Source organism: Hemiscyllium ocellatum, chromosome 17 (assembly GCF_020745735.1).
Source record: "Hemiscyllium ocellatum isolate sHemOce1 chromosome 17, sHemOce1.pat.X.cur, whole genome shotgun sequence".
In the NCBI taxonomy this organism is placed as follows: domain Eukaryota; kingdom Metazoa; phylum Chordata; class Chondrichthyes; order Orectolobiformes; family Hemiscylliidae; genus Hemiscyllium; species Hemiscyllium ocellatum.
In genome coordinates this window covers 28,710,078-28,736,741 of record NC_083417.1, presented here as the reverse complement: position 1 = coordinate 28,736,741, position 26,664 = coordinate 28,710,078, and the positions used below count along the sequence as shown (strand labels likewise).

The window sequence follows — 26,664 nt, the reverse complement described above, 5'->3', positions numbered from 1 at the left end:
AAGCTTGCCAGCAGTGGAAGCAGAAAATTCTGCTGCTATAAACTCACTTGTCACATAACTATGTCTACATATTTCACCTATTCCTCCTGTCTTACTACCTTTCCCCTCCATTCTTCTCCCCTTTTCCCATTTGCTACCTGTCTACTTCCTACCTGTTTCTCCAATGGTCTCTTCGCCTTCCTTGACTGCTGTCCTCTCCAGCATTCACTCTGTTCTGTTCTCCATAATCTCTCCTATATTGATCTTCCTGTCCCTCTCCATATTCCTCCCTAACCCCCTACTCACTCCTTTTCTGTTTTTTCCGCATTCTTTCTAAACTTCCAATACTGCCTTTTATGAACATGACGCTCAATCTTGATTGCCAATAGTTTAATTTGTGAAACTGTTCTCAACCACCCAGGATTATATTCGCATTCATGGTTTTCATTGAAACAAAATCAATTGGTATCTAATATCTTACCGCTGGTGCTGCTCTTTGGAAAGAAGCTTTTTTCAAACTCATGTAGTGTCTCATTGGGCTTGGAAGCATGTTTGAAGTACAGTTGTGTTGAAGTAACTGGATTGCTTTCTACAGAGATCACAATGGCTGATTCTGGATCAGTTACATGGAACCTATGGAAAACTAGGTTCATAGCTGTGGTATATGTAGCTGGGAAGAGTTGGGTTGAGTTCGATCTGGGCAGTAAAATCTTCAAGATGAAAAAAAAGACAACATTTGGTTACACTTCAATGTCAAAAGACAGTAAAATGTAAATTTATAAAACAAAAAATGAAACAAAAATGAGAATTCCAATGTGCTTGTCACTGCCTGTAATTACCTCAATGGGCTCTAACAAGTTCATCACTTTTAATTCTGATCCATTTGAAAATAAAGATATATTGCTCAAAGGTCCACTGACATTCCGTTGTATTTTCCGTGTGAGAGGATTGTCCCTAAAATTGACCATCTAAAGGAACATTGTGGAAAAAATACAATTAAAAACCACAGAAATTTCTTACCAGCAGATTATGCATTCTCTGTAATCTGGTCTCCTTCCTATTGGAAAGATGTTGTGAAACTTGGAAGGGTTCAGAAAAGATTTACAAGGATTTTCCAGGGTTGGAGGATTTGAGCTACAGGGAAAGGCTGAACAGACTGGGGCTGTTTTCCCTGGAGCGTCGGAGGCTGAGGGGTGACCTTATAGAGGTTTACAAAATTATGAGGGGCATGAATAGGATAAATAGGCAAAGTGGAATCCAGAACTAGAGGGCATAGGTTTAGGGTGAGAGGGGAAAGATATAAAAAGAGACCTAAGGGGCAACTTTTTCACGCAGAGGGTGGTACATTTATGGAATAAGCTGCCAGAGGAAGTGGTGGAGGCTGGTACGATTGCAACATTTAAGAGGCACTTGGATGGGTATATGAATAGGAAGGGTTTGGAGGGATACGGGCCGGGTGCTGGCAGGTGGGACTAGATTGGGTTGGGATATCGGGTCGGCATGGACGGGTTGGACCGAAGGGTCTGTTTCCATGCTGTACATCTTGATGACTCTATGACTAGGATAAATACTATTCTTAAGCATGATCCAAACAAAATAAATTGAAATAAAGTGCAAACTATGAAATATTTGCAAGCCTAGCCTACTGTAAATGATTTATGACTGATCATTATGGATTTTCAAATTGGTTTTTACACATCACAGATTTCATTAAGCAATATCCTCCATTTACTCCATAGCTACAAGAGACAATTTTGTGACTATCAATGTAAAAACATGAATTAACATCAGCGACAGTGATTGCTACTCTAGGTTATACATAAACAATCTGACATGTGTGCTACACTGTTTAGCACAGTATGGCAATCTCATTATATACATCTCAAGAGACAAACTCTTAAAAATGTACCATCAATGTACCAGAGGAAGATTTGTGGGCCTGGAACAAGGAATGTATGACATAACCCAAGTACACAGCCTCTGATGTGGGATATCTTAATGTGCAATCTTTTCTGGGGCTTGGATGTGCTTGAAACATCAAAACATTGGATTGCCTGAGCAAATGGCTGATCTGAGAATCAACAGGCGACACACCCAAAATAAATGGCAAGGAATGGGCATTTCCTAGATGTCTCTGAAAACAAAGAAGGGAAAAAATTGACTGTGAAAAGGAGGAGGACTCAGGACAGGAAAATCCTGTGAGCTAAGATATGTTTACGTTCTTGAGATACATAATTAAAACAAAATTAATGCAGAGATGTGTGAATAAAAGGATGGTATTCCAAGAAAGCAATGGTTCAGATTTGACGAATAAAATAGATTACTTTTCAGTCATGGAGTCTAGAACATTATACAGAGTATTCTGGTATAATGTGACAGTTGCACTCCTCTCCAACCCTGTGCTACAGAAAATCATGCTATGGGAAATTATGATAGAAAATCGCAATGTAGAAGATCACTATATCCGTTCAGTAGAAAGTTAGCGTTATCCAAATAGTCTCCACAACTCGTCAATCACATTATAGCCAATTCATGTTGGCGAAACATGCATTTTACCAGAATGCCCTGTAGACCATCCGAAGTGTCAGGATAAAGAGTGCTACAACATGGGTGGAAAACTTCTGAAAAATGAGGGAAGCTACAAGCCATGTTTTACACTATTACCAAATTAGAAATGAATAGGTTGAAGACCTTGCAACACAGTTTGAAGAATTACGTTCGAAACTGCTGTGAATCTCAGTAATCTTGGAATTACTTCTGGTGGTAGGGGGTAATTTATATGTTTTTCACCCTTCCCATGGAGCTAGATTCACAAACCAATTAATAAACTGGCATGTTAGATGGGGTAAATGAGAAACTGAGACAGGCAGACAGCAGAACATAGAGGAGCGTGCGAGAGAAGGACCCAGAGACAGGTAGACAGCAACACACAGGTGATGGGAATAAAGAACGCAGAAACAGGTAGACATTGATAATTTCTAAACAACCAGTTCAGAGATGTTAGTACACACCTCTGTAGTCAATAGGACATGAATCCAGGCCTCCTGGATCAGAGATAGGGACACAACCACTGTGCCACAAATACAGGCAGTCATATACAGACTTGAGTCATTGACCTGACTGGCAAGGAATGGACTCGAATTGTTAGAGGCGCTGTTATGGGGAATGCTGCTATTAAAATGCTGACTGACAATGAGCTGTCAAACCTTGTTTCAATTTTGAATGAAGCAGGTTAGGGCTGTTGTGGTGCAGTTATAGAGACCTTACCTCTGAGCCAGGAGACCCTGGACTGAAGTCCCACCTGCTCTAGAGATGTGTCATAATGTTTCTGAACAGGTAGATTAGCAAGTATAATCCTTTTTTAAAACAAAGACTAGGCAGGTTGATACAGACTGGTCAGGGCATTGTGCTCAGGGAGTGAACCAGTGAATGACTGTCAATCACTGTCTAGAGATATAGCCTGGTGCACTCTATGAACTGTGGGTGTCCCTGTGGACAGTGCTCTTGCTCCAGCATTATGAGGATAGTTATTGTTGGGTCCTGAAGTACAGCATTGAAGTGCAGAAATATTCTGTAAGTGGGTCACAGATGTGCCTTGAGGATTCTTAGGATGGAAAAAGTCAGATGCCAAGGTCCAGGATTTGAGGTGTGTGTGGCTTGTGCCAATGAAGTATGTCCTGAGATGTTGACACCCTGTGCCTGACATGGAGGTCTTTTATAACAAGCCAGGAATGCCAGTCAATTTCAGCATAGCCCAGGAGTGGCAGATTCTTCCAGGAATTGTGTGTGTGTCAAGACAGAACTGGAAAATGGTGAGAAGGACACCATGGAGATGGGGTAGGTGGTTAATGAGACAAGCTCAGTAAGTAACAGCTCACCTCATGGTGCAAAACCCTCTTTAAAAAAAATCCAACATGACACTGAGACCATAGTTGCTGATCCAGCGCCATTTGAATGAAACATTGAAAATAATCACCGTCCATGAAAACTGTCTAATGTACATTAATAAGGATGAAAGTTGAATGCTTTCAAGAAAGAAATAAGGAATGTTTACACAGCCACAGCATATTACCTCTTGAGGAGAGAAGACTAAATCATTAAACACTCACTGCCAGCGAGACGTTTCATTGAACATAGCCTGTAAACATATACTTACCCTTAACTGAACTGCTTTATCTGAAATACTCTGCAGATCAATTGAATCTGGGAAAACGCAACTAAATGAATTTGACTCTAAGGTATCAATCCTGCTTCCTTTTAAGTTCTTTGAACTGTAACTGAAGTAATAACAAAAGAGAATTATAAAGCTTACATTATATGAGCTGGTAAATCTATGCAGCGATTAAAATGAAAGATGTTGTCCTTGATAAAAAGGCTATCATTTACTTTTGTGACTGTAATGGTATCTCTTCAATAAAGCATAATCCAGGCCAGTAAGAATGTTGTACCCAGTTGCTAGTTCAATTTTATTTTCAGCAGTAATTCAAGAAACCCACCATTTTACAATTTTTCACGACTCAAATTTCATTTATTTCTACTGAATCTCCTTTTTCTTTTAATAATCACAGATATAAATTCCAAGCTCTTTTAGAGTTATGCAGTTATGTAATATTGCTACTTTGAAGCACTCTTACTGGGACATGCTCTTTACCTTTTCAATGCCATGCTGAAGGATGATGCCTGGAAAACAGTTGGAGGGTCATCTTCCTGAATTTGACTCTCAAGGGATGAAAATATCTTATCCATAGATGTTAAGAGAACATCAAACATATTTGCCTTCTAAATACAAAATCAAAAGTAATCATGGAATGCATTTTGTTAGAGCGAACATTTGAAATATCTTTCTAACAAAAGAGTATTAATGAATTTGACAGCATTAAAATAATGTGCCTGCCAAGCTGTTGTCTTCCCTCCAAACTGATCTTTGCTGCTGGCTTTTAATGGCCAATTGGTGCCTACTTAAAAGCTTCATCTTTCTGTCATTTAGGTTCCATTCATGGGGCCCCTGGGCTTTTTGGAGTGCCTCTCAATTATCTACAACTCCCTGCACAGTCCCCAACCCCAGGAAGGTGGGGGTTTGGGAAAGAACTTCAGCAGCCTGTAAATCCAGCCATATATATTACTGTTCCTCTTATTCCATGAGCTCTAGACTTTGCTCACAAAGTTGTTGTATAGCACTTTATCATTATCCTCATCAACCCTCTCAAAAATCTCAAGCAAGTTAGAGAAACCCAATTTGCTCTTTTAAAATCCCTGAGGGCTTTCCATAATCAAACTACAGTTGGCTCAAATGACTAGGAGCTTTGGCTTGAATTGTAATTTCTAAAAGCTATACCCTGCACCAGGGGGGTGATTGTTCAAAAGAGCTTGTGTGTTGCAGTGGTAGTATCCCTGCCCCTGAGACAGCACACCATGGTTCAAGTCTCATCTGCTCCAGAGGTGTGGAGTAACAGGTTGATTTCTAAACTGACTAGCCTGTCATTACTCACTTTATCATAACAACTTGTTTTGAACAAGGGTATAAGTTGCATTGTCCCAGTTCTCTGACACCACGTGTGAATCTGTCGATTAGAAAGCATTAGCCAGTGCCTCTGAAAGTTCCCTCAATATTACACTTCAGCAAGGTTCTGCCTGACTAGAGCCATCCCCTGCCTTTGCTTGCAACCCTACTATCCCCTTTCAACCCCTGCCAGACACAACCACACACTCTCACCCTAATTTAAGAAAGCAAAAAATACTGGAGAAACTCAGCAGGTCTAGCAGCAAGTCTGGTGAGAGAAGCAGAGTATGTTTCGATTCTGATACAACTATTCTTCAGAGCTGAAAGTAATCAAAAATGGTGTTTTTTCTCATGCTGTTGATTGGGGTGGGGAGGAGGTTGAGGAGGAGACAATGGAATTCATTGAGGAGGAGAAAGCGGAATTCGTTGAGGAAGAGGTCAGGCTCTGCAGTTGCAGAATTTGATATTAAGGCCTAGAGGCAGTAAAATGTCCAAGTGGAAAATGAGATGTTGCTCCTCAGGTTTGTATTGTGCTTCACTGGAACTTGCTGTAGGCCCAGGACAGAAACGTTAGCAAGACAGCAAGGTGGTTTATTGAAATGGTAAGCAATTGGGAAGTCAGAGTTATTCCTGCAGACAAAATGAAGGTGTTCCATACAATGGCTATGTTTGGGCTCACCAATGAAAAGGACAGCACATGTTGAGAATAACATATAGTGGACCAGGTTGACAAAAGTACAAGTAAAATGTTGAAGAAAGATGGATGAAAATCTGCTACATCTTCTGTGATTGCCATGGGAGAGTGAGGAAGCATTAGGAACTATGGAGCAATCCCAGGGTGAGATGGAGGGAATAATCCCTGCAGAATGCTAATGGCAGAGAGGAGGGGGAGATATGTTTGGTGGTGGCATCTAGCTGTGGTGGCAAAAATGGTGGACCATGACCCTCTGAGTACAGAGACTTGTAGGGTGGAAAGTAAGGACAAGAGAAACCCAATCCATGTTCTAGGAAGGAGGAGAAGGGGTGAAGGCAGAAATGTGGTAGATTGGTTGGACATAGCTGAGGGCCCTGTCAACCAAAGTTGGGAGAGTATCTTCAGTCATGTCAGACGCAACCCAGTGAAAGGTGGCATCATTGGAACAGATGTGAAGGAGACACATATTAGAATCAAATCTTCACAGGAAGCTGGGTGTGAGGAAGTTAGCAACTATGGGAGTCAATGGACTTGCAATGGCTATTGGTGGACAACCCATTCCTCAGAAATGGGAACAGAGAACTCAAGGAAAGGAAGAGATGAGTCAGAGATGGACCAGGCAAAAGGGAGAGAGAAATGGAAATAGGAAGCAAAACTGATGATTTTTTTAAAAACTTCTGTTCAAGGGCAGGAAGCAGCACTGGTGATATCATTAATGAGTTGGAGAAAGAGTTGTGGTTGGAGGCTGAAGGGCTGAGGAGGATTACACCCTACATTACTTACTTGCTCTGATACATTCTGAAGAAGGGTCATTGGATCTAAAAAATTGACTCTATTTTTCTCTCCACATATGCTGAATTTCTGCAACACTTGCTGTTTTTATTTCTTACCGTGCACTGAGCTGCCCACAATCCTGGGAATCCACTGATGTCCTTCAGGCAGCAGCCACTGTCTCCTCAGTGGCACTTTAGTGCAAGAGTTATGGGCTTCTGATTGGTCAGCACCTCTCGCTTCCACCTATAGGGGTTTGCTTCAGAGATAGGCATGCAAGCAAGGAAGAAGAGTAGGCCACTCAGCCCTCCGAGCCTGCTCCAACATCCAATAAGATCATGGCTATTCTGATTTTAACTTCAACTCTGTGGTCCTGCATATCTCCTGATAATCTTTCATCCTTTTGATAATTAAGAATCTATCTACCTCTGGCTTTTTAAGGAATGGAATTCCAAAGATTCTCAACCCTCTGACAGAAAAAAATTTCCGCCTCTCTGTCTTAAATCAGCAATTCCTTTAAACTATGAACCAGAGTTCTAGATCCCTCCACCAGGGGAAATATCCTTTCAACATCCACCCGGTCAAGTTCCATCAGGATCTTATATGTTTCCATTCAGTCATCTCTGACTTCTAAACTCCAAAGAACATAGGCCTAGCCTTTTCTCACCAGGCAATCTACTCATTCCAGGTGTTAGTCGAGTATATCGTCTCTGAGCTGCTTGCGATGCATTAACATACTTCTATCATTATGGTGACCGGTACCACACACAGATCTCACCAATGCCCATATAATAGGAGCATAAATTACCCACTATTGCATTTAATTCACTTTGTAGTAAATCATAAATTTATTAGCTTTCCAGAATGACTGTTGGTCCTGCATATTAATCTTCTGTGATTCATGCACACCCAGATCACTCTGCCTTTCAGAGTTCTACACCATTTAGATAATACGCTTCTTTTTATATTCTTCCTGTCAAAATGGAAAATTCCACACTATCCCAACTATGCCATTTGGTAGATCTTTGCCCACTCACTTATTCTACCTACGTTCCTTAGTAGGCTTCTTATAGCTTCTTCACAATTCAATTTCACACCTATCATTACATCATCAGCATAGTTAGCCTTTGGTCCTTCTTCCAAATCAGTTTTTTTTAATTGAAAAGAGTTGAGGCCCAAGCATCAACCTCTGTGACACGTGACTTGTGACATCCTGCCAGCCTAAAAAGGATGCACTTATTCTTATTATCCACTTCCTGCTGGTGGCCTCCACACTGCCTGATCTGTTGTGACTTGGTGGGACTGCGTGAATGGAGACACCAAAGGTGTCTTGCCAATTCTCTCACCAGCCAGTGAAAATTCAGATTGCAAAGTAAGGTTTAGATTCCTCTAATGAAGATGAAGTGTGACTAATGTTCAGTGTTCCACTGTAACATTAAACAGATAACACAGGAAAGAAGACTGCACAGCTTTCTCAACAAACCTATTTCATTTTAATTCTTGATCCATTCCTGATGAAGGGCATTTGTCCTAAACGTCAATTTACCCACTCCTCGGATGCTGCCTGACCTGCTGTGTTTCTCCAGCACCACTCTAATCTATTTCATTTTAATTCCAAGCCATTCATTACTAAACATTCAAGAATCATTACCTTTTCTTCCTCCACATCAAAACTATTTGTTGTCATTGAAGCATTTAGAAGATTGTTAACTGCATTAAGACCAGTTTTTGCTCCATATAGCTTCCACAGTTCATCACTCGGTTTTAGTGTAGGAAGATTCTGCAACTTGTCACTCAGGTTCAGGAGTGCATTATTAGCTTCTTCCTGAGGAGAAGAGAGATCTTGGAAGCTTTCAAAATACGGGCTCATTGCAATGCATTCCATCTACAGACCCAGCAATGAGGTTGAAATCCATTTAATATTTATCATTCAATAAAACTTTTGTTATTCCATCCTAGAGTCCCCAACTAACAAACTCAACATTAAGAGAAATTGGAATTTTGTATTCAAACCAATAGGTCTTCATTTAGAATCTTCACTGTTTACAGAAAGTTTATGCACCCAGGATTAGGTCCCTTTATGTCTCTTCCATTCATGGGTATAGGGCCATTAAGGGCATATCTACAATGACTACCACTGCAGATGGAAAGTCCATTGAAAACAAGAACTGTTGACATGTGATTGTGGGTACTCTTCCTGGAACTAACTTCATTCCCCTTCAATGCAGCCATTTTCACTAGTATGAAGGTGTTTTATAAGATAATCATTGTCTGGGAACTCGGATTCTGAATTAGACGTAAAGGAGAGTTTGGTTTTCAGTTGTGAAGGTCTGACCTTCGGTTTTTTTTAAGAAAGGATCAAGGTCATTTGGCACATAGGGCTAAGTGAGCTAAAGACACAAGCCTAGCAATTCAAAAAGCTACCTGGACAAATTATTACTGTCCAATTTTGACTTGAGCTTTGATGACCTACAGAAGAAGCTGGGGCTAGACGCATTCGGCAGTTGAAAAAAAAAAGCCGTCATGTGGGCTGTTTGAATGATTAGAAGTAGGGAGCAAGTCAGAAGATTGGATTGAATTTAAAAATTAGCAAAGAAGGACTAAAAATAAATAAGGAGGGACAAATTAGTGCACAAGAGAAAGCTCACCTCACATATAAAAGCAGATAGTAAGTTTTCTTTTAGATATTTAAAGAAGAAAATAATTAAAATGAGCATTCATCCTGTAGAAAGTGAGTTTGGAGACTTCAGAATGGATATAAGGAAATGGCATATGAATTAAATCAGCACTTTGCATCAGTTTTCACTGGAGAGCAGTGGGCTCCAAACGTTTTAAGCAAGGCATCACTTTTTTGAATTTAAATGCAAAGCAGAAAAACAGAGAATTAATAGTTTATTAATTAGGCTTTACAAACCTAAAACCTGATATATAACATCATTCATTGTGTGCTCTGCTCACCAAGTCTCAGTATAACACATTATCTGCCAGTGTCTTGAAATTTGTGTTGAAGTTTGGGACTGCTAGCAATGTATAGTTCATCAAATGGGTATCTGTGAGCTGGGTACAATTCTTGGGATTTACAATCTTAATTTGGATGAAAGCTGTCTCACAGAGGAATGTGGATTCAAAGAAAGTTTTCACTTTAAAAGCACAAAATGACAGAAATGGGTATTTTACAAATCCACTGAAATCACAGTTCCTTGCTCTGACATTTAGTTCAAGATTATTTTTCATAGTAATTATCTTTTGCAATTCCACTACTTTGATGGAATTTGGTAGCCAACCCATCAGTATGTATTTGAAGGAATGGATTTGAGACAAACATGGTGATTAGTTTTTTCATACTTCTGAAATTCCTGAAATTGCTTGTTGAATTCTTCTGTTAACTCCCTCAGGAGTGCACAGAGGTATTCAGGGTAGAATACTTCTTTTTATCTTTTACTTGTTTTTATAATATTTTCTCCCAACTCAAAGTGTTGCAGCATTTTATTTTTTTTTTAAATGGGGTGACCACAGACTTCACTTCAATTTGAATACATTCACAGTACTGCTCATGTGTAAGGCTCTATCTATTTTCCATAGTTCATAGCTCAGCTTGTCCAGTTTGATATTATTTCTGTAAGAAATGCAAAGTTGAGCAATCACGCATTGTCAGAGAGGCCGCTGCACACATCATCGCTGCACACATCAGCATGGAGGATTATTTCACCGTAGGCAATATAGAGTCCATCGAGTGAGGTTTTAAATATGTGGTGCTGAAAGAGTCTTGCTTGAAGCAAATTTACAATATTAAAAACTATCATTACATGAGAAATGTCCCCAACTTTACTCACTAATAGTTGCTGGTGGATTATAAAGTGGCAATTGACAAAAGAGGAGAAATCAGGATCATTTCTACAAAATCCAACAAAGCTTGTATTTGTGCCAAGCATTGTTGATGCACCAGATGTAACGGAACTCAGCTTCTTGCTCTTCTCAAGCACGTACTTTTGAACTTATTGCAGATATTCTGACCCCTTGTCCTCACTTTAAGGGGCAAAAGGGTGAGAAGAACAAAAGCAGTCAGCTGGGTTGCGGTGATGATATCGATCGATTCATTTGAAGGCAGTGAGAAGCATTCATTGTACTTCAGGTCCTGCTGTAGTTGATGAAGGATGACTTCAGACAAAGGTTCTACTTGTCTTGCTACTGTTGAAGTACCAAGCTCTGGATTGCCATAATTATCATTTCTTTCTCGTTTTTAAACTATTTGCATAAAGAGTCAGCAGCTGCAGTCATTGTTTTCTTTAATTACTTCACCATCTGTGAACTTGCATTGTTGCTAAAATCTCATGCTGTTTTGCAGACCTCCCAATCCAGTCACTTCCGAAACTGGAAGTGTGTTCACTGGCACACCAATACGTGGAGCCTGATGGCCATGCAGCTCGAGGGAATGTTGCTGTGAATGATTTTTGTGATGGCAAATACGAAATGATGCTTCCTTGAAAGCCTGACCTTTTGCTGCTCATTTGGAAAATAATGAGATTTCAAAATGGCGTTTACCATTCAGCTCCACTCCAATCTGCTTTCTTTCGCTTTCTTTTGCTCTTTTTCTTTTTTCTTTAAAGCTAGAAGAGTGGCCAATGAAGGAGGAGACAACTGGCAGCAACGCCAGGACGAGCCAAACATGGCTCCACTCCAACCCGAGATTTCCCGGTAAGTAGAAATAGGCCCTGGGCTGACCTCCTGGGCCTGGACTGAGCTAAGGCTCCATACGGCTAGGTCCAGGTGCTTGTAGGAGTGGAAGCATCAGTGAAAGGGATGGCAAAGGACCCTGATAACCAATGACTGGTGGCAGTGTCTGGAGAAGCATCAGATGGGGAAGAGGAGGTATAGAACCCACACACCCCCAGCTCTATGGCTCCAGCACGGACACGGTGATCGCAATTGAGGTGGTGGAGGCTCATAAACGAGACCCCAAAGCCTAATACAAAGATGCAAGAGCCTGTTTCAAATGTCGAGCAGCAACTGGAGGAGCAGTGGAGGAGGATCAAGAAGAAAGAAAGATGAACTCTATTGTAGTAAAATCTTACATTATATTCAGTGCTTCAAGATGGCATTGGAGCATGGCAACACTTTGCATATAGCACTTGAGAAAACTAAAATGAGGTAACATTTATTTCTCTTAGAGGGTTGTGAGTCTCTCCCTGTGGCTCAAATCCTCCAACCCTGGCAACATCCTTGTAAATTTTTTCTGAACGCTTTCAAGTTTCACAACATCTTTCTGATAGGAAGGAGACCAGAATTGCACGCAATATTCCAACAGTGGCCTAACCAATGTCCTGTACAGCTGCAACATGACCTCACAACTCCTGCACTCAATACTCTGACCAATAAAAGAAAGCATACAAAACACCTTCTTCATTATCCTATCTACCTGTGACTCCACTTTCAAGGAGCTATGAACCTGCACTCTAAGGTCTCTTTGTTAGCAACACTCCCTAGGATGTTACCATTAAGCGTATAAGTTCTGCTAAGATTTGCTTTCCCAAAATGCTGCACCTCGCATTTATCTGAATTAAACTCCATCTGGCACTTCTCAGCCCATTGGCTCATCTGGTCCAGATCCTGTTGTAATCTGAGGTAACCCTCTTCGCTGTCCATTACATCTCCAATTTTGGTGTCATCTGCAAACTTACTAACTGTACCTCTTATGCTCGCATCCAAATCATTTATGTAAATGACAAAAAGTAGAGGACCCAGCACCAATCCTTGTGGCACTCCACTGGTCACAGGCCTCCAGTCTGAAAAACAACCCTCCACCACCACCCTCTTTGAGCCAGTTCTGTATCCAAATGGCTAGTTGTCCCTGTATTCCATGAGATCTAACCTTGCTAATTAGTCTCCCATGGGGAACCTTGTCGCGCGCCTTACTGAAGTCTATATAGATCACATCTACTGCTCTGCCCTCATCAATCCTCTTTGTTACTTCTTCAAAAAACTCAATCAAGTTTGTTCTGGAGAACAGCAATAAAGAGAAACAAATTGACCATTTTGGTGATTTAATAAAATATTGACATTTTATATGGCTCATGGAGTAGTGGGGTTTGACTATCAGCACACTCCCTGCATCAGAATCATAACAAAGGGCAATATACAAAGCTGATCTTACCTGTGATCTAACAGTCAGTTTGTCAGGGTGTGAGGTGATCACATCAAGATAAGTATTCGCAGTCTCTACTCCTTGCAGGGAGGATGCATTTATTGCTATCCCAGAAAACTTCTGCAAGGTGTCCTCAATCACCTTATAATAAAAAGCAAAACAAAACAGAGTATTGGAGAAAATAAGAATTTTGACTCTTACTGCAGAATGATGAATGGAGATAAGAAGAGAACAAATTGACAATGTTAGAAATACAGTAGCGTTTAAGAATAAAACAGAACAGTTTCAGAGTCAGCTAAGAGCAGGGAATGCTCACTGGTGTTTGTACATAGAGTTGGGATTTTCTGCAGTAGAGCATTGGGCTTCTGGGTAGGGATAGGATCCAAAAGGATAGAACTAGTAACTTGCAGAAAAACATTGTTTAAAAATGAAGTAACGGTAAATGTTGAAAAGTATTTTACTGCCTGATGCAGTATGAGGATATCTGTCTATTAAACATGAATGGGGATTATATTAATTATCACAACAACATGGCAATATGCACGCTCTTATCTGAAATGGAATGGAAAAGAAAATATCACTATAAATGCATTATCCCAGTGGAAAGCCATAAAATTTATTGGAAATGGGCTGTAATGAGTGATAAGGTCTATTAATAATTAATATCTTGAGTAACAAATCAAGAGATAATAGGTTGCGATGTTCACACAATACTATCATCTTTTAACAGCCAATCAGAAATGGAATACTTCTGATTGCAAAATAAGCAAGTTTATATTGTTTGGGCTATCAAATCATTCACAAGATTCAACACATTATACTCCAGTAAATGGAAATTTTAACTTTAATAAGTTTAAGCACATTTTATGTACATTCATGTCATATTTTTAAGAACAAAGGGCACTTTATCACTCCCAAAGATGTCCCCGGACTATTTCCCAGCTACCTTATCTTCCAAAGAACTCTGACAATTTTAGACTTTCTCCTACCAGATGTAAAAGGTCACAAGTCTTCTTTTAAATGTCGCACATGAAAATTTCTGCAGCCAGAGACAGTTGCACTTTAACATGTGTAGATCCTCTGTGAACCACAGATATGGAACTTGGAGCCTGCCCCAATCCCTAACTTCCACCAAAGATTATCTCTGCTGTTGGTGTTTATGATGCTATTATTCTAATCAAAACAATTTAATACTTCACTTTTTCTGTCAATCTCTGTGTATATCATTCTCTTGTCAAGGTGGAAATTTATTCACAAACACAACAGAAGTTGCAATCTATCTTCTTTACCTGCTCAAGGTTGGGAGTGTTACTAAAAAGGTCTTCAGAGTTTGGAAGTGTCTTCAGCAAACGTTCTGTTGCGTCTGATCCTTGCCGTGAGCATCTTGTTGTACAAATTTTAATGTTCTGTTTTTAAGACAAATAAAATAGTTCTCCTTAGTAGACTTGCAGCCATAGCTTACATATGCTGTGATCTTAAAGAAAATTATTTTTGTCATGATGGAGACAAATTAGAATTCTATGGCCAAACATTTCACTTCTGGTTTCAAGGCTGGGTTTGGTGACAGTCCCGGCTTTACACAGCTGCAGAGTTTGCAGAGAAAGCTGGCATTTAAATTATTAGCTGTTTCAATTTAAATCCTACGTTGATATATCCTGCTGTCTGGAATCCAGTGCAGAGAGCAGACCAGGTCTGTTACATTTAGAATTGTCTGCTTTCAACAGTGTGCCAAAAAAAAATCTGTACTGACTCATTGGTACTGTCACAGAGACAAAAGATTTACTGTAAGCCTGGGGATTCCTGTAACTAAATTAGTACAGTATGAACATTTTCACCAGGGATATTATTGTCTTTGGGTACTTTACATTTTAGTTTTATTGACTGTCGCAAAAATTTCTATGGCACAATGAATTCCCCTACTTCATTTTTATTCATTCTTGTAATGTGAGATTTACTGTAGGGCCAACATTTAGTGCCTATCCACAGTTGATCTTGAGAAAAGGTGGTGAGCTGTCTCTTGAACCGCTGCAGTCTGTGTGCCTACTGTAGGTACACTCACAATGCTGCTAGGGAGGGAATTCAGGGAGTTTGAGCCAGTGACACTGAAGGAATAGTAATACATATCCATGTCAGGATGGTGAGTGGTGAGTGGCTTGGACAGAAACTTGCAGTTGGTCATCAAGCAAGATGGTGGACGGGCTTTGGAGAGAAGGAGGTGAGTTCCCTTGCTGCAGGATTCCTAGCCTACAACCTGCTCTTGTAACCATTGTATTTATATGGCTGGATCAGTTCAGTTTCTGGTCAATGTTAACCCCCAGGATATTGATTGTGGGAAATTTAGTGATGGTAACACCATTGAATGTCAAGGGGAGAGAGTTAAATTCTCTCTTGTTGGAGATAGGCCCTTAGGTGGCATGAATGTTACTTACCACTTGTCAGCCCAAGCCTGGACATGGTCCAGGGTCTTGTTGTATTTGAACATGGACTGCTTCAGTATCTGTGTCATGAATGGTGCTAAACATTGTGCAATAATCAGCAAAAATCCCCACTTCTAACCTTATAATGGAGGGAAGATCATTGCTGAAGCAGCTGAAGATGTTTGGACCTAGGACCTGAGGAACTCCTCCTAGAGCTAAAGTGATTGACTTCATTGATTTGTTGACTTCGTTGCAATTATTAGGCTTTCTTTCTCACTAATTGATGGAATTTTCCTTATCAAGGCTTCTGTGACAGCAATAACAGGAGAAAAGAAGAAGCTTGGCTATTATAGAACTCTCCCCTGTAGATGGCTTGACACGTTATGAACAGGAAATCACCCTCAAATATACTGTTCACCACTGTTCTTTCTATGCCACCCTGAAATCACATATCGAACTGGTTATAGACCATCATCTTCTCTATTCCAATAAATACATTGTAGTTTTTAGCTAAACATACAATCAGTTCTCATTACTTACATTGGGTAAGGCTCTTTTCCTAATCGCAGTGCTCCTTTTAGAGAAATCATTTGTAACCATGACATGGCCAACAATAAGCTGCTCGGTAGATAAGATATTTGTAGCAGTTACCATCACAAGAAATGTACCTGAAATTGGCAGAGAAAAGAAGGCAAAAATGGCAAGCTGAAAATAACAATGCAACATAATATTCTCAAAATTAAATGTTATTTTATTCACTTCCTTCCCTTCCCAACTTAATCCATTCTGAACACAACATTGATACCAATTAATAATCAAGTGTTTGACTGAGGGATGGGAAGACAAGACTTTTTGAGACTTCTTGCACCTATTCCATTTAATAAAGTGACCAGAGACTGAACATGAATGGACTATTGATAAATGAGCACTTGGTAAGTGGGTAACAATATCAGCTTTCAATGGAACTCAAAGTTAATCAAAGCTATCGAAAATGACTTTGTATTTATTGAGTACCTTTAAGGTAGTAAAATGCTCTAAGACTTTGCGCAGGAGTGTTATCAAACACACTTTGACACCAAAGTGCAAAATGGGATAATCCAGTAGGTGACGAGAGCTTTAAGAAGTGTCTTAAAGAAGGAAAGTGACTTAGACAAAGAAGTTTAAGGAAAAAAATTAAAAAGCTCAGGGCCTAAGAATCTGAATATATAGCCACTGATGGCAGTGTTCCTAAAATTTGGATTGGGATGTTCACAAGGCCAAAAATGGAAGAACGCAGGTATCCTGTAGGCCTACAGGAGGATACAAAGGGAAAGTCAAAACTATATCAGAATTTGAAAACAAGGGGAAGAGTATGTTTTGTTGTGTGCCACAGTTGCATTTAAATGACATGCTCAATGTCATCACTGCAACACAGCACGTGACCTGAGGATTTTAAGATCTCATACTGCATTTTATGTCAGATCCCTTAAAGCATGATGGTCTACAGAAAGCATATTCTACCACTGTAAAATATCAATGTTAACCCAGACACTTATGCACTTTAAGCAAGCAATGTTTCTATATAGTGGTTGCAGTAAGTATCTGTTGGCTTCTTCGATATCACAATATCCACAGCCAGTTTCTTAAGTACGTAAGCAATACCATATCAATTTCTAAGATTACCTTCATCAAAAAAAGGAAAAGAAAATAAGACTGCAGTGCTTTTCTGAGCTTCAACACAAAGCAAGTAAAATGTATCTAAGAAGCTGGAAGAACACTCTGTCAGCCAGTGTACACAACGCATTAGTAACAGGTTCTGATAACAGCAGCTGCAGAATCTGTGTTCTTAACTGAAGGAATGGTTTTAAATTTACACTGACACAAAATCAGGGACACATCAAGGACAGTGATACCGTCCAATGTTTTTAAGGTGGGATCATGGATAGTGGAAACCTCATTTTTGACTGTCTTCCAAGACAGGTTTACTGAATTACAGCTGTCCAATGAATGTAATCTGTTCTATATGAAAAAATAATACCAAGAAAAGAGTTCTAAAAACATTACTTGAAAATGGTAAGCAAAGACTTCACAAAATTAAGATGTCTGGTCTTTCCATGGATAATCAGAAAGATCTAGAAAAGTTCTGTCAAAGACAAACTCAAGATCGGACTAATGTCAAACTTAACAGACTTAAAGGATGCCATGCAGCCATCAACTCCATTGATTAGCTTGTCAGAAGATGCTGCAGCTTTCAGCAGGAGTCTAAAGAACTGTCAGAGAAGCTCATTGGGTTTGTTATCACATCTGCACCAATAAAACACGCCTTTAGGAAGGATGCTTTGAGCAAGAAATAGGGCCAGACCTCAGAATGAAGCACAGGTGACCAATAAGACAATGCACTACAATATTTGCAGAAAGGAGAGATTTAAGAAGATTCATAAATGCAAACAGCTCAATGAGAAGGATTTTGAAAAAGAGTCACTGGATTTGAAACATTAACTCTGCTTTCTCTCCACTGACGCTGCCAGTCCTGCTCAGTTTCTCCAGAAATTTTTGTTTTATTTTCTGATTTCCAGCATCCACAATTCTTTGGGTTTTTGTTTGTTAGGTTCTCCAGGTTGATTTGTCACCCAGACCAGAAAAAGGTGAACTTTCAACATGCTCTGAAATGCTCAAAACTGCAGCAGACTATCAACAAACATAAAGTAATGCAAACAGGATGGAATTCTGATAGCAGATGATTATCCTTGAACTGTCAAGTGTTCCAAAATGATCACAGCTTGTTAATTTTGTCTATGCAGATGTCTAGGCATCAAATGCAGCTTCCTTTTTATAAACAGATCTTAATGTGCACTTTTAAACATTTTCCCAGCACCTTCCTCACTCTTCTGTTTCAACTGGGAGACTGCCTTTCCACTCTGATCGTTCTCTGGTCTCTCTGGAGCTACTCTGTGAGGGTGACCTCCCACCCTGGGCCCACTCTGCCAAGCAGTGACCCCTGGGCCCACTCCAGTGTTCCATCTTCAAAACCCATCGCCTGGGTTTTGGGGACAGCAGATGAGTGTGAATAATAGCACCTAGTCACTGACTGTTATGACTTCACTGTCACTGGAACTTCTTGCTGAACAGTCCCTGTCTACTTTACCAAGAGAAGGAAAAGGTAAAAATATACTGTGAATCAAAAATGTTTGAGAAAAGCTCTACCATCCAATGAAAGTCTCAGAACCACATTCAACGCCTCAGCCCTCCATCAAACCACCTTCCAAAGTACAGGGAGGTAAGACCACCTAAAGCTCAGGCTAGACCATTCACACCTTCTGGAAACAACTCAAATTTGTGCCCACAAACCCCTCACTCCCCTCACCGGCCACCCAACCCACCTCCTAGATTCAGGGCAGTCCCCATCCCCTTCCCCAGGTCCAGGGATCAATGTTCTCTCCCCAGGGGCAGGACTTACCCCATCCCTGCCTCAAGGATCACTCCCCCAACCCCACTCCAATAATAATAAAGAAGTATCTAACATGCATTCATTTTTAGTTTAAAAAGATGAACTTGTCATATATCACCAAATGATTTTCAAGGGCAAACAAGTCTTAATGCCAAAAGCATGACAGCATTGTCCATAGTCATGCCCATGGCAAACCAGTAGGTATGAAACACACAAGGCACTATCACTTGAATCAAATGTGCTGGTCACAGATGAATCGGGATTTTAAATACTTGTGAATGAGTGTGAGAAATGCCAAATGCATCAACCATGGCAACAACAGGACCCTCTCCATGTCTACACTACTATCCACTTCCCGGATAAAAGTACCAATATTCACAGTGCAAGGATCATTCCCCGAGGGTTTGCATTGTTTGATAAAACACAAAGAACTTGACTATTGATACGATAAACACCAGTTTCAGTGTATTCAATGTCTCAAACAATGGCAAACCATTTTAACATGGACCAATTGCAGTGAGGCCTATCTTAATGTCAAGAGCAACTTGCTGCATCTATTATGTAACTGTCACATATGAGGTAATGTATACTTCTCAGTAAACTTCTGTACTTCAAAGCTGCATCTCAGGCTTGTTTAAATACCATTGAAGGGCAGAGCAAACTTGATGGGCTGAATGGTCAACATCTGCCCTTACATCTTATAGTATTATTGTCCGTTCACTTGCTCTCATAGTGCTTGATCGCTCACTCTGAGCCTCTCTGGATGCTCACTGCATGTCTGCGTTGCTTTTCCTTGGAGACAAATAAACTGCAGTTGCTGGAATCCAAAGTAGCCAGGCAGGAGGCTGGAAGAACACAGCAAGCCAGGCAGCATCAGGAGGTGGAGAAGTCAACTTTTCAGGGGTAACTCTTTTTCAGGACTGGAGGTGGGTGTAGGGGGAGCTGCAGGTAAATGGGGTGGTGGGGGCAGGGTTGTCAAGTGGGGATAAGTGAAGACAGGTAGAGGGTACAGTTTCCTTGCCTTGCCTATTTGCACTTTGATCATTCAGCAAGCGATAACAGGCTCACAGTATTGCTGTGCTGTTTAGCAACACATCCAAAACTATGGTCGTCAACAGTCCACAGTCATAGAGTCGTAGTCAAGTCAAGCAAAGAAGCCTGCCAAAAGGGTATGTAAGCACAAATAAAGGGCAACTTTTAATATCCATGAGCTTGGAAACAATCAATCAACACTCAGAGCAGTCACAATCAGGATCCAGGCCACAGAAGGGCATGTTGTGCAGCCCTATTGCAGACTAGTTTCCTCCTGGGATGATACAGAGGCAGATATTGAGGAAGCTGAAAGTTTGTGCTACAGCTGTTACTGTTAGTGCAGGTGGGGAGGTGATCTGAGTGACTGAATAGGCAGCAGAGCAGGCATGCAGGATTAGTGGCATCGGAGGTTGGGGTAGGTGACAGTGAATGAGGGAAGGTGTTACAGGCAGTAGTGAGACTGGTGGAGCGTGAGCCTTGGTAGAGATGAGTGTGAGGTATCAGAGAGAAGATGGTAGCCCTTACAATGGTGGAGTGGATTAAGTCATTGACCTTCTTCCTAGAGTGCTGGGCATTCCTCCAGACTAGGACTGCACTAATCTGGATCATGCTGGCAGGATCTGGTGTCATGGCCTCCACTGCTAGTTCCTTATTGCAAAGTGGGGTAATGATTTCCTGTGACTGCCCTGTCTGGGGCAAATAGAAGAAGGTGTGCAAGGCAGCCGCAGACTGACAGTGATGTTCCAGTACACAATCAGTTTTTAAAGAAGGCACAGGAACCAAATGACGTTGGTCAATTCTGGGATATCCCAGCAAAGACAAATTATTATGGGAATGGTGCATGGCAAAATAGAGCAAGATGGAAATCATGGGGTGATTTAGGGAGTTAATGAGGTGATTTTTGTAAGATATGCCCGAAGATCTAATTAGACTTCAAGGAAATAAATCCTCAGTTAAACTTGATGAAACTAGCCATAAAAAAAAAGGTTCAACCAAAGGGATGTAGAAAAGTACTTAAGTAGGCAAACAGGGGACTGATGGTGTATAATGTGAGAAAATGTGAGATTGTCCACTTGGGGAAGAATAGAAAAGCTGACTACTTCAATGGAGTGAAATTATAAAATGCTGCAGTACAGAGGAATCAGACTGTCCTGGTTCATGAATCACTAAAGGTGAGCATAAAGGCACAGCAAGTAATGGGAATACCAGTGGTATACTGACATATATTCTAAGGGGAATGGAGTATAGAAGTAGGGAAGTCAGCTGGTTGTTGTACAGGAGGTTACATATTTGGAGTACTCTGAATGGCTTTAGTCTCCTTACTTAGGGAGATATACAGCTGCATTAGAGGCTGCTGATTAAAAGTTCTCTGGGCTGATTCCCAAAATAGAATTGACTTATGAGGAAGGCTTAAGCCCTTGGGCCTATACTCATTAAATTTCAGAAGAATGAAATGTGATCTTATTGAAACATACAGGATCCTGAGAGAGGTTGACAGGATTGATGCTATGGATAATGTTTCCCCTCAGGATGGACCTAGAACCAACAAATGCCAATTCAAAATGTGGGATTTCCCATTTAAGATAGAAATAAGAAGAATTTCTTCTCACAGATGGTTCTTAATCTGTGGAATTCTCTACCTCAGAGCAGTGGTCATTAAATATGTTCATGGCGGAGTTGAGCAGATTTTTGATGTACAAGGAAGTCACAGATTATGGAGGGCAAGAAGGAAAGTGGAGTTGAGCAACATTCAGGTCAGCAATGATTTATTGAATGGGCGAAGAAGTCTTAAATGGCCTACATTTCCTCATATTTCTTGTATCTGTTTCTTCTGTAAAGGAATGTAAGAAATGGGCCAATCAATTTATTGAGCATTGCGATTTATAAATTTGATCAGTAATTAGTAAATAACTCATGGACAAATAATGGAGTTTTGTGGGATGTATCATATGCTTCAATTAAAGTTAGGTTACATAATTTATTTCTGAAACAAACATTAAACCCAATCCCCGATAACAATGCAACATTTACCTTCCTTCTGCATCGGAAATGTGTAAACTGGAAGCTGACCATTAGAACTCTTCGCTGAATAAGACAAAATATTGTAAGAACCGATAAAGTCAAATTGCAAACTTATTGGTGAACCCTGAGATACAGAGACCTTTATGGTGACATTGTTGCCCAGTTTCAGGGCATGTGGTTCTAACTCAACCTTCAAACCATTGATCTTGAGAAGTAGAAGAATTGTTAAGTTTTGAGATATCTCTATGGAGCTATTTCCTGCATAAACAGTCACATTGTGTTGACCTGGTCCAATAAGAGACTGCAAAGACTCGTCTATAACAATAACTCCTGGTATCAGAGTAGATGCGTGAAGAGTGGTATTTCCAATTGATATAGTATAAGCCAAGTCAAAACCTACAAGGAAAGAAATGATGAAAATTATATACAAGACATACATATATAAACCAGTGCAGTTACTAAAATTCCTTCATGTGTTTTCACATTTTTTGTAGGTTATAGCAATTAACTGCATGATTCAGTTCGATCTATGCAATTCAAAACCAAACTAAACCTCTTAGTTTTCTACAGTCAAATTGAGTGCTTCAATAATTTTATTTTATTTTATAAAACTTGTGATCTGCTGTATTATTGTGTATTGGATTTGTACTTCAAATATGGGTTGAGAGCACGGAGCTGGAAAAACACAACAGGTCAGGCAGCAGGAGAATCGATGTTTCGGGCATTAGCCCTTCATCAAGAATCCCAAAATGTTGATTCTCCTGGTCCTCGGACACTGCCTGACCTGCTGGCACCACGCTCTTGATTCTGATCTCCAGCATCTGCAGTCCTCACTTTCTCCTTTGTACTGCAAATGTTACAGTACAACCAGTTTATTGGGAATTCTTAACCCAAAGAAAGGAAAGCAAGAATATTTAATGAAAAGAGAGGGAAAAGATCAAATTATCTCCCAACATTGACACTTACCAGCACTTTGATTCATTTATTCATTATGTTATTGGCATCTATGCTTTAAATACAAGGTCCCTCAGTGCCTGTACATTTGTTCCAATACATTCTACAATCACCAACAACCTCGTTCAGATGTCTATTCAGCTTTTGGAATTGCGGTGTCAGACTAGTCTTAGTAATGGCTCAGGGAAATTGAGTGGTAGTGCAGTACACCATCAATAGGTTTTCAATGGATGAAGAGTTCTTGTAAACAGATGCACCTGCAGTTCTTGTACAAATTTGGTTTGAAACCAAATAGGACTGAATATATATTTAGGTTAATCTCATATTTTTGTACGTATTCTACATACATACAACAGTATGTGGGGTTAATCAGACAGCAGAACTAATGATGATTCGGCATACTCTATGCAACAGGCCTATCCAAACCCTCCGCATCTAGCACTAGAAAGAACAAAGGCAGTAGATGCATGGGCAGACCACCACCTGTGTGTTTCCCCTCCAAGCTACACACCTCATCCAGACTTGGAACTATATCACTGTTCCTTCACGGTTGTTAGATCAAAACCCTTTCTAATGGTATTTTGGGTGGACTATGCCACATGAAATGCAGTAGTTCAAGAAGGTGGCTCACATTTTCAAGACCAATTGGAAATGGACAGAAATACCAGCCAAATCAGCCAAGCCAACAAAGTCTATGAATGAATATATTTTAAAAATGAAAATTCAGATGAAATGTCATTGAGCTGGAACACTGGGCAAAACCTTAATTGAAAAAGTTAGGGATGGAATAAAAACCAAAGATATCGAACAGACTAAGCAAATATGGAAGCATCTGTGGAGAAAGAAACAGAATTAATGTTTCGAGTCTGGTATGACTCTGATGAAAATTTGGCCTAAGAAGTTTGCATCTGTCATTCAATGGTCATGGCTAATTCTCTATCTCAATGCAACAATCCTGCCCTCTTCCCATTCCCCTCGATGCCTTTAGTCTAGAAATCTATTTATTTATTAAATATATTCAGTGACTTGGCCTCCACTGCCTTCTATGAAAGAGAATCTCATAGGTTCACTATACCCTAAATGAAGACATTTCTCCACATCTCAGTCCTAAATAGTCTTCCTTATATCCTGAGATTGTGAGCCTTTGTTCTAGATCACAAGCCAACACTATTTAAATAATATTCTACCATTCTGTGTTTCCTACTGAAGTGGAAAACATCACACTTGTCTACGTTATACTACATCTGCTATATTGTTGCCCAGTGTTATGACACCAAGACAAACAGCTAAACCAAATTAACCTTTCTACCTCTGTATTCGCAACACAGTAAAATTAAAACTGTCAGAGACACCCAACAGTTATTTCAATCGTTCGAATAATCAATCAGATATTTGAATAATCAATCCCAGACTTTGAGAATAATTAATTTCCAGACACTGGTTTTGTGTCTTAAACATAAGACTAAACTATTTATTAAAAACGCAATAACTTTAGCAGAGAGAAAATCCCTGAAGATTCCTGAAGAGGATTCCTGAAGAAGGGCTCATGCCCGAAACGTCGATTCTCCTGCTCCTTGGATGCTGCCTAACCTGCTGCGCTTTTCCAGCAACACATTTTCAGCAGAGAGAAAATTAAACAGCATGTTAAACTGATTAGAGTCTGCTTTAAACCTGAACATTCAAACAAAAGACAGGCAAACACACACAGTTAAGGGATTAATCAAATAAAATAACAAAACTGATCAGATTTCACAACGAATTGTTTCACAGGCACAGATGTATATGCTTTGGAAGCTTTTCTGGAATTGTTGATTAGGGTCACCTTTCCAGTTCACCCTGGCAATGGCAGCAATACTTTTAACCCAACTTCCTAGTCTTTGGGCTTCCAATACCTGGTGAGGGAGATTAGGCAGGGAACTTTCAAATATACATGTTGTCTGGTCAGCAATCCAGAATAATGAGGGCCATCTTCGTTCCCCAAGCATGATGGGCCGGGAAACCCAGGATTGGGATTCTAAAACTATGGCTGAGTTAAAGAGTGCGGAAAAGCCAACACTGCTAAGAAGCAGGTTTGAGACTTAATGCTGCCCCAGCCCAGCAAGCTCCTCCATCAACCCTTTCTGGCAGCTGTGAGAACTTTCATTCACATTTTGCCCATTATCTCCATTTCTCTTTGTAAATTTGCTACCTGAGTCGCTGAACTTTTGCAATACTTTGCTTTTGCTTTTGATGTTAAATTAATATTTGTTTAGAAGCAACATTTCTGTTTTCCAGACAACTGCTACAACAATGACCTAATTAGGCCATGTGGCAAAGGTTAGCTACAAATTCACTCTTTGACTTATTATTGCATAAGTAACATGACCTATCTCAATAAACAAAGAGGAGGCAGAGCCACACAAATAATATCAGCCAAGATCTTTATAGGACAGTGTCATATTGTTATGGAAATGCTATCAAAACATGAAAAAGATCATTAAAAATGAATTTTAACAAACAACAAAAATTTGGGTGAATTAGTAATGCAATGTTTGTTCATGGTAGGAATTTTTTTTGACATAGTTGACCGCTCTTTGGGATACAGAGGAACCTCAATTATCTGAAGGACACGGAAAGGGAGCATTTCATTCAGTTAATCGAATTCCGGATAATCGAATGCCGAGGATCAGGACCTTGCAATCTTGCCGAATAATCTGATATTTGGATAATCAAATGTTGGATAATCAAGGATCCGCTGTATATGTTCATGGATGGAAACTCCTGACAAATTGTATGTGAAAGATGGTTTCAGCAGCAGTTGAGCTGAAATAGGACAAGGCTGGGTAATGTTATGAAATTGGAAAAGTCAGTCCTTGTGATGACACAAAAATGTGGTCAGAAGCTCTACTTGGTGTCAAATACGACATAAGGATAAATCTCAGACCGTTGCCAAGGAGAAAACACAGTAAATAATTAAGGAACTGAATTTGGAGCAGGAACAGAAAATAACAACCTATGACTTGGCCATAATCTATTGAAGAAAGATTATGCTCATCTATTTCCATGTGTTGGATAAACTTGAGCAACAATGGAGGAGTCAAGGGGTGGTCGTCAGTTAGAATATAATATATAGACTAGATTACAAAATAGAATATCCTTTTATTGTCCCATAAAAAAAATTGTACTGTCAATTTTAATAAAAATGTGAAAATTAATTTAAGTTTATAATGTAAGTATTAGATATCAGAAATAAGTTATACCGTTCTCTTTTCCTGTCTGAATCCACAATGTGTCACCATACTGAACTGCACAGTTATGAATTGTGTCCAGTAGACTGGGACTGTAACACTGTAAGCCATTAGGTGTATTAACTGGCTCCAACACAATTTTGGATTTGCCAATTGCCCAAACGTCTTTGCTGTTTTTACATTCAATGGAGATGGAATAAACACCTAAAGCGTTGTACAGGTGTGCCATTGTAAATGACCTAATTAAAGTAAAAACAGGAACAAAGGTGAAAGACAAATGATACCAAGAACAAATCAATATATTTACTTAGTCATTCACTTTATTGGAAGATTAAATATTTAAAGTGTGGCTGTGTGGATAAATTAATATTACGATAGTCCTTTTACACCATAAAGCACACAGGGTTGAGTTTATGTGGAGGTCAGTTCATTAAAGTTTTTTTGTTCCGATTTGTTTAGTAAAGGTGATTTTATTCAAATAGAAACTTACAAAGATGTA

At 39.8% G+C, this 26,664-nt stretch overlaps 1 protein-coding gene across 1 annotated transcript in view; it reads right to left on the bottom strand.

The window, feature by feature from the left end:
• The window catches only part of LOC132824062 (polycystin-1-like protein 2), a 111,479-nt gene extending 85,085 nt beyond the window's left edge, over window positions 1-26,394 (bottom strand). Inside the window, 10 exon segments of the mRNA XM_060838330.1 lie at window positions 461-689; window positions 819-947; window positions 4,136-4,256; window positions 4,631-4,758; window positions 8,596-8,769; window positions 13,096-13,227; window positions 14,376-14,492; window positions 16,044-16,171; window positions 21,994-22,380; window positions 26,178-26,394. Coding sequence (XP_060694313.1) covers window positions 461-689; window positions 819-947; window positions 4,136-4,256; window positions 4,631-4,758; window positions 8,596-8,769; window positions 13,096-13,227; window positions 14,376-14,492; window positions 16,044-16,171; window positions 21,994-22,380; window positions 26,178-26,394 — 1,762 coding nt within the window.
• Window positions 26,395-26,664: the final 270 nt, after the last annotated feature.